This window comes from Poecilia reticulata, chromosome 6 (assembly GCF_904066995.2).
Source record: "Poecilia reticulata chromosome 6, P_reticulata-male-v2, whole genome shotgun sequence".
Taxonomy (NCBI): domain Eukaryota; kingdom Metazoa; phylum Chordata; class Actinopteri; order Cyprinodontiformes; family Poeciliidae; genus Poecilia; species Poecilia reticulata.
This window is the reverse complement of record NC_088835.1, coordinates 733052-748156: the sequence shown is the minus strand read 5'-3', so window position 1 is coordinate 748156 and position 15105 is coordinate 733052. Positions and strand designations below refer to the sequence as shown.

The 15105-nt window shown below is 38.7% G+C and overlaps 1 protein-coding gene and 1 pseudogene across 4 annotated transcripts in view; both read left to right on the top strand.

Moving 5' to 3' along the window:
* The window catches only part of lsp1a (lymphocyte specific protein 1 a), a 37549-nt gene extending 24537 nt beyond the window's left edge, over nt 1-13012 (top strand). For 2 of the 4 annotated variants that reach the window (XM_081607583.1, XM_081607582.1), the window contains 4 exons: nt 106-204; nt 3007-3093; nt 4128-4227; nt 9051-10918. In XM_081607583.1, the coding sequence (XP_081463709.1) occupies nt 106-204; nt 3007-3093; nt 4128-4227; nt 9051-9073 (309 nt within the window). In that variant the 3' untranslated portion in view covers nt 9074-10918. Of the gene's footprint in view, nt 1-105; nt 205-578; nt 3096-4127; nt 4228-9050; nt 10919-12609 lie in introns of those variants that run through there. The other 2 variants (XM_081607584.1, XM_081607585.1) reach the window with 2 other exon arrangements.
* LOC145552066 (uncharacterized) lies at nt 5280-7860 on the top strand (annotated as a pseudogene).
* Nucleotides 13013-15105: the final 2093 nt, after the last annotated feature.

Below are 15105 nucleotides of genomic sequence, written 5' to 3'. Positions count from 1 at the left end.
GAAATGATAAAATCACATTTTTATTTTCTTATTTTCCTTTGTATTGCTAAAACAATTTGATGGTTGTAAAACTGAAGTCTATGTTGTCTTTACTTTCTGAATCAGGACACTGGCAGTCTGAAAGTGGGCGTGGCCAGCCTGATCACACACTGGGTGAAAGGCTCCTCAGAGCCCAGTAGCAAACAGTCACCATGCCGACCGTCTGTAAGTTCACTTTGAAACTACTGAATTTTTTTTCTCTTGCATTTGTGTGCCATATAAAGAACCAGCATTTTAATAAACATAATGTCTGGTTTTAAGCATAAGTTCATATTTGTGCAATGACATCTTATTCTGAGTGTAACATTTGATTTGGCAGTGATGTGTTAATTCTTATGATGAAGTGTCTTCTGTCTCTGTCTTTGGCTGTTTGACATTGAGTGCCATTTATTTTTTCACTTTTAATTAGAGGTGTGCCGATCGATCGGCCACCGATCATAATCGGCCGATTTCCGTGAAAAAGTGTATGATCGGTGATCGCCGATTACGGTCTCTTGTTGCCGATCACACAAACCGATCACCTGCATCTCATTTCGCAGCCTGCCTGTGCAGCTGGTCTCCTCTTTCCTTCACACTGCGCAAACGCGCAGCAACAAATCCTAAGCGATGTGGAACTATAACACACTGAGTGAATGAGGACGTTTGCGTGTTGAGGCGGAAAATTGAAGCACATGGGGTGAAGCACGTCAAAATGCATCAACACGACGAATCTAATATGTCATAAAAACAATGCCATACTTGAGGAGTTTGGCTATATCGAGGCTCACTGCAGTAAAAAAGACATATGGAGGATCAGATAGCAGGTAAAGCAGCGCACAGCTACAAACACTCACCCGGATTATTAACATGACGGTCAGAAAGCTAAACAAATAACCCGCAAAATTATTTAAATCTTCGAGCTGCAATGTAAGACGCTGGTTCTGCTCTCACTATTGAACCGCTGCTCCACGCTACAGGTAGTAATATTTCACAGACGGAGCGCCACTTCTGCTCCACCTGGTAGTGACTCTCACACCAAACCTCTGCTTAAAGCTGCAGCATCTAACTTAAAAAAATAAATTTTACATACGTATTAAAACTTTCGCTGTCCTAACATGAGACAGATAATCTCTGAAAAAATAATCGATCTCCTCCCAGTTCTGCATAATTATTCCGCTCAGTCAGAAACAGCCACTCAGAACTAGCAGTAATCAGCTAGCCGCCATGCTATCAGGAAGTTTTCATTCAGTAACTCAGGACTGTTTATTGTAATGGAACCTGTATTTGCCTTCGAATGCTAATTTTTATACTTGAATTTTTTGGCAATGGTGAGAGGTTTTATTTTGACTCTTTGCATTATTTAGCCTCTTCAGAGCCTTCATATGTTATCAGTCGGTTAAAGATAGTATTACCGATAGCAGTACAATTTGTACAATGCCAGTTTTTTTCTTGGAAAAAGTTATGAAAAACAAATTTTTGTCTAAATTAAGGTGAATTCATGGTTCCTTTTTCCACATAATGTAACCAGTAGTGCTTTTGATTAAAAAAATAATAATTATGTGATCGGTATCGGTCATCGGTATCGGTGATCGGCCCTCATGGGTGATTGGAATCGGTATCGGCAGGAAAAAACCTGCTCGGCACATCTTTACTTTTAATCTTTTCTAGCCTTTGTTTTGCTTTTTTTCCCCTCTTTTTTACCTTTTACTTTCTCTGAACACAAGCAAAACCAATATAAAATTCTTCTTTGGCTTGTCTCCTGTATGGCACAAGATGACAGGAACACCCTGCCGCAAAAGCAACTAAAGCTAAAGTCTCTCTGCATGAGAACATGCCATCAACATCATGCAAGAAGTTAAACAAACTCTTAAAAATGAAATAAAGCTTGAGCATCTGTACTGAAGCTCACATTCCTGTCAACAAACTGGAAGATGCAGCATTTTAGAGCTGATAACTACTTGGCCAGCTGTGTTAAGATGATAAAGCAGTCTTAGCTGCTGCCAGGCTGCGCCCTCCACTCCGGTGAAACCAGGAGGAGGTGTCTGTGTTTTTACACTGAGCAAAGACAAGTAAAACTGAATTGCCCACTGGTTTTGGAGTGGTTGTTGCTTAAGTGCAATAATCACTCCAACTCCAACTCAAGCAAATTCCACATGGTAAAACACTTTGATTTCTGTTTTGGGGGGTTTTCGGGGGTTTTTGAGTTATGATCTTAAACTTTTGATCAGCTGAAAAAAATCATGTTTGAGTGTAAATGCAGTTTTCAGAAAATTCCCCGTTCAAAAGTTCTTGTCTCTTGCACTGATATTTTCCTTTAACATTGTGAAGCTCTACTTAGAACCTTCTTAAGATCCAATAGTGCAAAATGCAAATTCTTGCAATTTTTTGACTGGTCTTAAGATTTTGATCAGGAGTGTATTTAACTAACATTAACCAACCCAAAACGGTGACAAGTGACATTCATTTCATTTGAATGAATCAAACTCATATGATTATGAGTTCCACGAGATGGTGGAGGTAACACAGCATGTTGTTTGTTTACTGTTTATAGGAGGAGGCGGTGGAAAAAATAACAAAAATGGAAGACAGCCTGCATATTGCTTTCTTATCTTTTTATTGTTGGTTGGGTAATCATGTCTGGTTGGTTGGTAGTCAGTTCAAACAAACTGAATGTGTCCAGATTTCTAAATCTTAAAATCAGTAAATAAATACTTATTGCATTGAGTTGAGTTCTTTTCTCTCACACACTCAGGTGACACTCAGTGTAGATGGTTGGACTTTCTGAGACTTCCAGTTGCAATTATATGATGACTGTATTTAATTCAGGGTTATAAAGGAGTGAATGTAATTTGATCTGAATCTGTCAATATGCTTGGATTTGACTTGAATCCGGTTAATGAATAAACAGATTCCTTCTGTTGTCCCAGTGCTCATCCTTTCAGCTTTGAGTTCTAACATTTCTCTTCTGCTTCTGGATGGGTTTTCTAGGATGTGAGGTCTGGAGGCGTGCTGCAGAAGAAGAACATGTGGGAAATACTTGGAGACCCATCAGGGGGGACCGAACCAAAAGCAAAGGTTTGTAGCAACTGTTTTATTTCCCTGTCAAAATAAGTCTCTTCATGTCAGAATTACGCAGCATTGTTACAGTGATGCTAAGTACATCTTTAAATTCTAGAATGTTCTGTGTTCTGTTCTGTATCTTTCCGTGAGTTCTGTGTAGAAGTAAATATGTAGATTAATGTGTGTTTTACCTTTGTGATTTTTGTACATATGAGGAAAAGTTTAAATATTTTTTCCAAAATAGTGAATTTTTAGAACTTGTAGTTTTACTTCAGTTAGATAAAAGTTATTCACAAAGATAACTCCTAAAGGGACAAAATGTTAGCAGCAGTGAGGAGGTCTGTCAGTGAGCCTGACTGACAGAAAGGAGAGACATTCTCTGTATAATGGATTGAACTGTGCCAACAGCAGGCACTGCATGTTGATACTGTGTACAAATAATACAATATCGCATAGTTTCATCATCATGGTACACTTCTCTTAATCCAATCTGGACTGTATGATCATTAATTTATATCTAGTGATTTGTGTTTTTTTGTGTCTTATTTAGCTTTGTGCACTAATCAATCACAGTCAAAACTAGACCTTATTGATTCATTTCAGAAAGACTTAATCAGCAAATGCTACCTGGCCATAATCTTTTTTTAATTTTTTTTTATCTTTGGTCATTTGTCTGATAGAATAAGATACTTTTGTTGTTTCTTTTCTTTGATGCTTGATCAGCACTCCTCACCAGTGGGTGGCAGTAATGCTCCATTAAGTTGTTTGTCAACTGCTGTTAAACAGAAGTTGAAGAAGAGCCAGTCACAGACCCTAGAAGACAGCATCAACAGGGTCAATAACACCTAGCAACAGGGTCAATCACAGCTCCTCATTCATAGGAGCATTCTGTCGTCTCGTCGCTCAGAGTGGCTCTCAACAGCTGAATCACTCTGATGTCTATGGACCTGTAGGGAAAACCTTAACCCTACGGGTCAAAAGGTTAATATGAACAAAAATCAGAGGGATTTCAAAGGAAATAAACGCGTTTCTGTTCCATCTCTCCACAGCCAACACCGCATGGGAAAAAACATACATTTATTGTCACTGGTCATGGAAAATATGAGAAGATCTCTGTAGATGAATGTGGAGACCTCAGCCAAAGCACCGGTAGGACTTTCATCACAAAGTAGAACAACACAATAAACATAAATAGAGTTGTAATTGTGAGTTTTATTTATTTATTTTTTCATGTGTGCATCTTAATCTATTAAAACATGAGACGTGGTGGCAATTGAACATTATTTCAAGGTGTCATTTAGTACATAGATGGTTATTTTTTACACTGCAAAAGTTAAATATGTCAGACAGTTTGGGTTTGACTTCTAAATCAAATTCTTTCCCTAAAAAAGAAGATGAAAATTGGCTTTTGTTGATGAAAATCTTTATTTTGAAAATAATTAGTCTTTATTATCTAGTCTATTAGATCAAATGGAGTGCTATGATAAGTAGACTCTTGTCCACCCCCCAAAAAAGGTGTTAATCAAGGGCAGATGATGCTTAGTAAAAAAAGTAAACTACAGTCTAGAAGCGCAGAGCTTTCTACCATCCCACCATCCCTCAACATCTAACTAAAGTCCTTTACAGCACTTTGTTTGCATTTCAATCCTTTTCTCTTACAACTTTGACAACTCACAAAAAAATACCTTATTCTATATTTTCTCTATTTATTTCTTTATAACCTCTAAAATGTATCTCTTTATAACCTTAGCTTTCCATCTAACGCTAACCTACAGTCGCTTCTGGAGTGCTGTTTACCGTTTCAGATAAGTGTCTGCCTAATGTTCCAAATGAAAATCACAATGATTACGTAACAAAGTGGTTTGTTTATTACTGATGCCAAATTTGTAATTGTGGAGGTTTATTATTAGTGGATAATGCACTAGTGCCTTCTATTAGCAACATTGTTGCTAATATAAATTTTCCAGCTGCTCTCTTCTTCACAATCACACTTCAGAGAATTAAACTGTCACTGAGGTGAGTGTTTTCAAAGAAAAGGGGAAAAAACATGTACAAACTCTACATAAGCATTCAGAGGTGTTATGTTGTGGCAAATAATACAATGTGGTAAAAAAAAATGTTTTTTTTATTTTGATTATGGGTTAACAGCAGGTTTCTTGATAAATATAAAAATACTGGAAGATTGTACACAAGCAACAACCATGTACATACATATTCAGTGGCTCAGCAGCATCTCTAGTAAATGTGTGATGAAAGAAGCAAGTGGAAATTGTCAGATTACATAAACACTTTAATGTTTTGTGATGTCTGGAGACATTTAAGACAAGTCAGCTAGTTTTTGCTAACTTAATAAAAATAAAACCTCTAACACCTGTTAAGCTACCGTCATACTATAATGCATTTGTCAAGTATAAAGTTGGGGTTTAGTTTCCTTCAGCAACTAAAGACGGTTTAGAAGTCTTATATTAACAGATAAATTAATGTAGAGCTGTACATGATCTCTGCTACCATTAACTTACAGAACAAGTTTAGCTTTTTTCCCACAGTTTAATTTGGACATTTCACATCAGGCATAGTTTAAGAAGCAGCAAACCCTCTGGCCTTCCTGTTAAAGTCTTTTGGTTCCTCTTCTTTACCTTTCCGCCCAATCAGACCCATTTCAAACACAACAGAGATTTTTGACACTGGTTTAGAGGCTGCTTCTTTCAGCTTCTTAGCATCAAACCTGGGGCTGAAAAGCAACACCGGTAGCCTAAACGCAAACGAAGGGACCTCCTTCTGCTCATTGCTTTTCTCCTCATTTTTTTCATCTTCACTTTTGTTTAACTCAATCTGATGCATGATGTTCTCTTTGGAGGAGAACATCTGGAAGAGGACAGCGTCCCACATCTTGGTTGCCTTTGGAGTGTCTATGTCTTTGGGTGTAGCTAGCTTCTCATCCTGACCACTTGGCTTCTCCTCTAGCCTCGTCACTTCACTCTGGTCCTGTTCTTGGATCTCAGCTTGAGAACCTGTCTCTGGGAATTTTGGTTCCTCCTGTTCCACCACCATGTGTTTCTTTAGTCGCAACCACCCACTCGCTTTTGATTTCATGCCTCTTGACTTTTGCATGATATTAAGAAGAGATGCTGCTGCTGCAGGGGAGTCATTAGTGCCATTTTTGTCAGGTTTATCTGCTGAACATGGTTCTGTGTTGTCTTTTTTATTGCTTTCAGTTAACTCAACAGGCGGAGTAGGATAAGCAGGAACTGATTTTGAACTTTCATGCTTAATCTGTGTAACAGGTGGTTCTATGATGACAGATTTGTCAGATTTTACATCAGATTTTGCTTTTTCCTCATCGGTCTGGGCCTTCCCTCTACTCAAAAGTTTTTTTACAACCTTCAGGGAATCTTGGTCACCACTTTTTAGAAGAGGATCTTTTATTTTTGTCAGTGTAGTTACTATGGTTTTTTCCTTCTGGTTTTCAGAAGGCACAGCCACCACTTTTGGCATTTCTTGAGTCACTATTGCCGCTTGTTTTGCTGCAACTGGACTAGTTGCTGTACATGGATCTTGTATTGATATTGTTCCTGTTGAGTCAGATGGTGTTGAAACCACAATGACTGGGACTGTGACACTGGAACCAGCCTTTACATGACTCTGGTCCAGCTTTTCTTCACATCTAGAGGTGTCCTGTCTTTCAAGAAGTTCAACCGTTGATTGTTCCTTTACAATTGCTTTGTGTCTACTCTGTTTTGAAACTTCCTTTTCAACTTTAACCTCATCTTGTGTTGGTATCACTGAGGTTGTAATGCCAAATGCAGGTGAATATGTTTTGATTCCACCGTAAGCAGCATACTCAGCTGGTGTAAGTCCACGGTAAGCAGACTTTGACATTTGAGAGTCTGGGGTTTTAGGTCTCTGAAAGGCCACATGTGAAATAGATGATGTTAACGTCTTTTGCTTTTTGTAGCCTGGTGATGTGGTCAAAAGGCGAGAGGCTTCATAAGTTGGAGTTTTTGGCCTTTGATAGGCAGTGACTACTTGTGTTGCCGACACAGATATAGGAGTTACAGCTCTTTGAGAGCCAACCGCTGAAACCGAGGTCACTTTTCTTGTTAGATCAGACTCTGATTTTGACTTTGTAATACTTTGTTTTATAGAGTTGTCTGCAGGTGTCACATCAGAGTGAACATCCCCATTTAGTAAAATTTCAGGAAACTCTGTTGTCTTCAGATTAAGGGAGGGCAATGAAGTGCTCACAGTAGAAATTGTTTGGGGTGACCTTGACCTCTCTGGATCCACTGTGATTGGCGACACCGCAAACAAAAGAGGATTGGGTCGTGAGATTTCAAAGACAGGGGTTGCGGCTCGGCTAATGTGGTATGCTGGAGTTTTAGGTCGCCTGGACGACAGAAGCTCATAAGTTGGTGTTTGAACTCTGACCTCAGATGTTGGAGTAGTGGTTTTATGTTCAGCTGTTTGAGTTGGTCTTGTTGTTTCTATTTTTGGAGTTGGAGTGGCTCTTTTGATTTCTGCTGTCGGAGTGACTCGTTTGATTTCTGACACTAGAGTGACTTGCTGGGTTTCTATCGTTGGAGTGACTCTTCTTACTTCAGCCTTTGGGCCAGCTACTTTAACTTCTGATGTTGGAGTCTTTCTACCAGGATCTACGTCTAATAAAGGAGGCTGTGTTGTTGTCGTTGTCGCCTTCCCTCCTCTGGTCTCAGATGCTGTGAGCACTTCTTGTTTTGTTTCTGCTAATGTTTTACTTTGAGGTATTATGCTGCCAATAGCAGTTAATCCAGCCGTGTCGTACACTGGAGGTGTCCTGGATGTTTCATAATAAGATGTGCTTGCTGTGTACATTCTAATCTGAGGCACATCAAACATCGGCTTTGGTGATTTTGAAGGCTCAGTTGCTTTAAATGTTGGACGTGGACTTTTAGATTTTATGAGTGGGGTCAACACCGTAAGAGGCCGAACCACAGGTTGACCCGCTGGTACCAGATGTTGAGTTGCAGCTGAACTTGTGATTTTTGAATGTGGGGTACCTACATAAGGGGTAGGTCTCAAACCAGCTTGGCTTTCAGTAAATGTTTTCAGTTCAGTTGTTTGTATGCTTACCTCGGGCACAGAGGAGTATTGCAGTGATTGCTTTGCTTCTCCTGGAGAGTCTAAGACTTTGGAAACCTGATTTGAAGCAGAACTTAATGACGCTTTTGTGATGTGGTGTGAGTACGTGCATGAAGGGGCGGCCGCCATGGGAGGCGACATGCTAACTGCTCGACCAAAAGCTGCCCTCTGTGGGTAAGGGGACGGCACATGTTGATACAGTGGCCTGACGGTGAACCGTGGAGGTTGCTGGATGCTGTGGAGTCGAGGGAGTGTCTCTGGTGTTTGAGGGGAAGTTGAGTGGTCACTGCGCTCCAGGTCAGGGCTTGCTTCATTTACAGGGGAAAGGCTCGACCGGAAGGGTGTAGCAGACTGTGAAGTCTGGGTGGAGGCCTTTTTCTTTGCAGTCCTTTTGATGAGTTTCTGTAGACGGACATTGTCTTTTCCAGGCTTGGGCAGCAGTGGTGGAGGGTACTGCTGGGAAAACAGGCCCAGCTGGTGGATAGTGCCATAAGCAACAGACATGAATGCTTCTGCACCCTATTGAGAAAAAGAGACAAAACATTCTTAAATCTTTGCCTAAAGTTTCACAATTGTTCATTGTTTTGTGTTTTCAAATGCAAGTAATTTAAATGGAAGCGTTAACCGCAAAGCAGCTGGTCAGAGGGGACAGCACATTAAACACATTGGCTTTTTTAATACCTATAACATCATCATCTCTTTCCTCTTTTACTAACTTAATCCTCAATACTCTAAAAGTTGGAAGCGGACAAACTCTGTTTTTCTTTCAAACATAATTTATCTTCAAAATACATCAGGTTAATAGAAGCTTCACATTTTTAATATCTAATCTTTTTCCTCTGTTCCTTTTGCAGGTTTGTGTTACAGTGATTGCTGAGGAAGCATTTCCTCTTCTGTTGCCTTAGTGATCTCGCAACACCTTAAATGCTGATGCAGGAACTCTGCAACCGGAAAGTCTCTATTTTTTCTGACCATCTCTAGAGGAAATGCACATACAGCTCCAAATTCAGGCCCAAAAATATATATACCCTTGGCAGGTTTAGGCTAAGTAATTTATTTTTTTATTTTTATTTCATTAAAATCCTGGTATGTTAAAAATTCAAACCTTTCTGAATAAGCAATCTTTATTCGCAATCACACCTAACCTTAAATTGATTACTATCTTTTCACATCTTTCCACTGATTTGTTGCTGATATATTCTCCAAGTCTTTAAGCTTGGATGCCCTCCATCATCTGAAGCTCCGCCCAGAGAGTCTCAATCATATTCATGTTGGTATGCTTGCTGCAGCCTACAAAAACATTAATGCTTCCAGTCAGGAGAAAGACTTTCAGAAATCTGTCAGGGGTATGAATGATTTTGGACTCAATCGTACATGTTAAAAATTAAAGCCCACACAAACATGTGATGGTCATAGTTGTGTGATCCTCTTTACATCTCCCTGTTTTCTGTTTTCACCATTATGAGCCTATCTTAATGTAAGTTAATTTTCAGTATTCATCTGTTCAAGAAGATCATTTGTAAAACGTTTTCTGTTTGAATCATCTTGAGTAAATGGATCACATCAATGTTTGACCTGTTCAGCACTTTTTAGCTTGAGGACAATCAAAACTGCAAAACCTCTGAGCACTAACCACAGCTAAAAGCAGACATTAGATGTTACACACTGTACAAAAAGACACAACCATTTTACTGTCTGACATTAAATCTGAATAAATGTTTCGTTATTTTGGCCACTTAGGATTACCAAAACTTTTTCTTGTTGATAGATTTCAGAAAAATAATGGAAATATTTCTTTTTACAACTTCCTTCTAATTCAGACATTTCTATGCATTTCCTCAGTACTTGGTAGAATAGTTTTTTCAAATGTATGAGTTATGTAATATTGGGCATCCTTCCACAAGCTTCTCATCAAAGTTTACCAGAATTTTATTTGGATTTTTTTATTTTTTTTTTTGTGCTGGAACAATTTTGATTTAGACATTTTTTAAATAAATTCCTTACATTATTGTGCTTTTAAACAATTTGCAAAATTCCATGGCATTGTAACTTACTTATGTAACATCACATGAAAATCTAAGTAGGAAGAGAATTGTGGACCAATTTCACAATTCTGGAGATTGTTCACAATTTGGGAACAATCTCCAGATGCATGAGCGTGCCACATTCAAATGTTAAAATAATTATATGTAAGCATAAACACTACATTTGACCAGCTGTCTGGTCAAAGCAGTGAGAGGGAAGACAGGCCTGAAATGCCAGCAAGCTTGTGGAAGGCCTAAACCGATCCAACTCATACAGTTAAGAAAATTATATAAAAGTAAACATGTAAATGGCTGAATTTGAAGAAAGTTACAGAATAATCTCTGACTCATTATTCTGGCATTTAGAAATAGTTAATAATGTTAGTAATCCTAATTATCTTTTGGTAAACATTTTGGTTTAGCTGTAAAGAACTGCTGTTAACTGGATGTAAGAATCATAAATATTACTCAATGCATAGTTGTGACAATTGTGGTGGACATTTGTTTATCAAAATGTGACTTTGTGATATTTAGCTTAATATTTACACCTTTGAACACTAATGTATGCTTTAGTTGATACATTTCTGCTTCTATCTCAATATGCTTTTACTTTCATTCTGTTTCAACAAGATTTTTTTTTGCTTCTATTTTTATGCCACTTTGAAAATATTCAATAAAATCAGCATCTATTCTTCTAATATGTCAACTGTTTTTATTATACCCATTGTGTCAAACAACTACAAAATTCACCATATTAAAACATTCAAATGTTTAAAAAAATTATTTATTTTTTTTTCACGTGTGCTGTACGGAACATCCTGTAAATATAAGGCCAACACAAACCACCGGTGATCTCACACTCTGTCCAGTGTTCAATGTAAAATCCACTAATTAACAAAATATGTGTTTTTGAGAAGAAATTGGATAATATTTCCCCTTTGGTCTGAGGTGACAGTATATGTATACAAATAAATACAAATATAGAGCTCTGGAAAAAATAAGAAAACACTTAAAATGATCAGTTTCTCTGATTTTACTTTTTATAGATATATGTTTGAGTAAAATGAACATTGTTCTTTTATGAATGAAATTCCAAGCAAAAATTGAAAAACAATTATTTGCAGAAAATAAGAAATGGTCAAAATAATAAAAAAGATGCAGTGCTTTCAGACCTCAAACAATGCAAATAAAACGAGTTCATATTCATTTAGCAACAACAATACTAATGTTTTAACTCAGGAAGAGTTCAGAAATCAAGATTTGGTGCAATAACAAATGGGGTTCAGTGCAGTGGATTTTTAATTTTTTACGGAGCTGTATATACAGTACTCACAAAAAGTTAGGGATGTTTTGCCATTGAAATTTCTGGAAACATATAGAGTATTGTGATATTATATCACAAAAGTAGAATATTTAAGCATATTTAAGCACTAGCATGCAATGGTGATTTACTCATTTCAAACAGTGTATTAAAACAAAACGACGATATGTTACAACAAAACATGTCAAAGTCTTAATAACATATAATGTGCCCTTGACCATCAATTATAGCTTGAAGAGCTGTTCATAAATTGACTTATTGAGGCATGGCCCTTCTTCATGAAGGGCGGCCCTCTAATCATTGAGCTTCTGGTGTCCAAAACTACAATTCAGGTCTGTAGAATGTCCAGGTTCTTCTTTGAAGAACCCCAGTGTCCAGCAATCACTCTCTTATGATGTGACCTTGAACATTCTCTTCCATGATGATGAGATTGTTCTTCATACAGGGGCTCGATGACTGAACTAATGATGTTACTCAGGTAGCATGGGTAGTGTATGGCAGTCCTTTATTGACTGGACACCCCAGTCCACACTCTAACACCACCACCCAGGTTCATCTGGTGACAACAGTGGCTGATGCACAGCGCTCTTCTTGATGTCTCCAGCATCACTGGCAGCCATAGTTTCTGTTCAGCACTGAAACCCACTGGTCCAGAGTTACCCTGCCAGAGTTCTGGGTGGCTTAGCTGATAGAGCACACACACCCTGTGTGCAGAAGCTAACTGTCAGTTTGCTGTTCAATAAAAGCCACTATATCCAAAACATCTTTTAAAAAATTGTCTGTGGTCAATGCAAGACTATGGCGCCTTTGCCTGATGATGTGCTCAGTTATCCTTGCAGGTCGTCTGGCACACAGACCATGCTGATGTAGACGGTTTTCAATGTTCTGACCTGACATTTGGGTGATTCTCAGTTCATCTAAATTTGCTTAGAGTTGAGTGGCATTAATTATCCACTTCCTCAGGGCACTGCTCACAATGAAGAGGTCATCTGTGTGGGAAGTGGTCAAAGGATGTCCACTTTTATGCCTTTCTATGACTCTTCCGGTCTTTCTGTATCTCTGTTGCAGCCTGCTGGTGACACTCTAAGCTCAGGGGCCAATTCTGCCAGAGAACATCCTCGACCTTCACAATGCCAAGTTACTGTGGATCAGTTCTTAAGTGTTATCCTGGTCTCATGATGTCAAAATGTGAGCAGCACGATGAAGAAAAGTTGCACTCTTGATGTTCCTGCATTCATGTTAAACACGAGAGAGCCACAGTAGATTTTAAAAAAATTATGTTTGATATTAAATCAGAATTTTATGATGCAGTTTTGATTGATTATTCCAGGTGTAGCTTCCCCTACAAACAATGTCTCTGTCACAAGAGTATGATCACCTGCTGGAAAGCAAATGTACAAGTGCATAGCCTCTGTACATTTCAATTGTTTTAGCAGTCAGTTCTATCTTGTAATAAATATTTTACATACTGGCGTGGGATGTATTGGACTGTGACTAACTGCCAATCAGGTGTTTGCTTTTTTATTTATAACAGGCTGAAAGTGGACGCTCATTATACCTTATGATCTCACGCCCCACTGACACTGGATAACACCTTTGAAACGTGACGTCACCGAGGAAAACATGAGGGCCAATTAGGCACGAATGTCCCATGAACATGCAGCTTTGGCACACGGCCTGGGAGCTATTATTTTAGGCCTAAGAAATAACACTCTGTATGTGTCACACTGCCAGAACATTGTGTCACCAGTCTTAACCCTGATTTACCAGATCAGGTTATTAGAGAACCATCCAGGCAGCTTAAGGTTCTAGCATAATTAAATTCAGTGTTTGTTAGCCATATCTCACTATGTGTCACCATGGTGATTTATAGGTACAACCTGGTAAATGTTGAGAACTCTCCCAGCTCCCCCTTCTGCACTCAGACGTCAGCCTGACACATGAGACACTCATTCCTCCTTTTAAGGCTCTGCTAGTGTTGGCATTTGTAGTTCTTTTAGGACACAGGTTCAAAAGAGGAAAGTCTAATAATAGCTGTGCAACAAAAAACTCACCTGTTCATGTGCAAGAATTCAGGCTACAGACTTTATGTTGGGCAATAAGTAGACGTAAATAAAAACAACTTACCAGGTGAAGAACTTATTGGTGGAGTTTAAAGCGCTCCAGGCAGGTTTCCCCTGGCAGGACAGGACAGTGTTTTCATTAATGGTAAAGGTGAAAAGTGAGCATTTATTAGAGCTGTTCAATTAAAATTAGAAGTGAATGCTACACTATGTTATAACCTGGACAGATGATCAATAGTAAAATGTGTGTTAAAGCCACAGGGGGGTTAAAACATTGAAATCGTAACCCTGTCAGTGCTTCAGTTTTGCAGAGGACAAAAAAAGTTACCCTTCCACACACATAAGGTCGCAAGTATCCAACAGCAGCTGCCACTGAACATAACGCTTTTCCTCTGGTCTGGAAAATAAAAGGTGTAATTGAAGGGAATTGTTACCTGTAGGACTGCTGCTTGGGGGTGGCCGGCCAGCTGCTGCCTGCTTGTCCCAGCCTGGAGTGTCAGAACGGCAGGTTCATGTTGAGACCAACTCGACCCCCCTTCCTACAAATGGAAGGAACGGGCGCCATGGCATTCCAAAAATAAACCCTGAGTGCTGTGGGTTGCTCAGAAGCTGCAGCAACATTGTGACCGCAGAGAAAGTTGAGGCGAGACGTAGCCAACAGGCCAACACCCAGTTTTTACAAACACAGAGCTCTGAGTGAGCTTTGAAGGCCACCTAGAGGTCTTTGAGAAAATAAAAAGAACATTTAAACGCTACAGCTGGGCCATTTTCAAAAGAAGTTATCTCAAGGAATATTACAACAGTAATATACAATGTCAGGCTCTTCCAGCTCATTCAATTCCAGTTTAGTCCAACACTAATCAGTCTAACTCAGTCAGAGTGCTATTCTTTGAAGAGGAGAATTTGGAATAACACATTTTTCACCAAAATAGTATATCTCAATATTTCAGCTTCCTCAAGGACAGTAAAAAAATTATAAATTGCAGACAAATTTAATTAAACATATGTTTAAATGCAGTAATGTTGTCTCAAGGCACAATTAATCAAGGATCTTGATTTGGAAAGGAGAGAAACAGGGAAAGTGATCATAAGTCTAAATTCAGATACTAATTTGACACTGTATTATATCATCACTAACCTGACGCTGTGTGAGGCAGAATCAGGTTTTATGATACTTTAATCATGACTGGCTACAATACACCATTCAAATTACAGTAATAGCAATGATGCTTTATTCAACTTAAGATTGCTTACAGTGGATTTGACACACTGCACTTCAGGTGATGAAGTACAGTGTGTAGTGACGTGTAACGCATACACAGGAGTTTATCTTTTTCTTTTAGTTTGTTTTTTTAAACTATGTGAGCCACTTTCGGTCTCTTGCCATCTTTGTGTTTAAACTCTTCCTATACCACTAGAAATATCGTCTTCTTCTGAGGTTAGCAAAATAAAAAAACCCTGTGACTGATATAATAATCTAAGGTTGACCTGTTATGAGTTC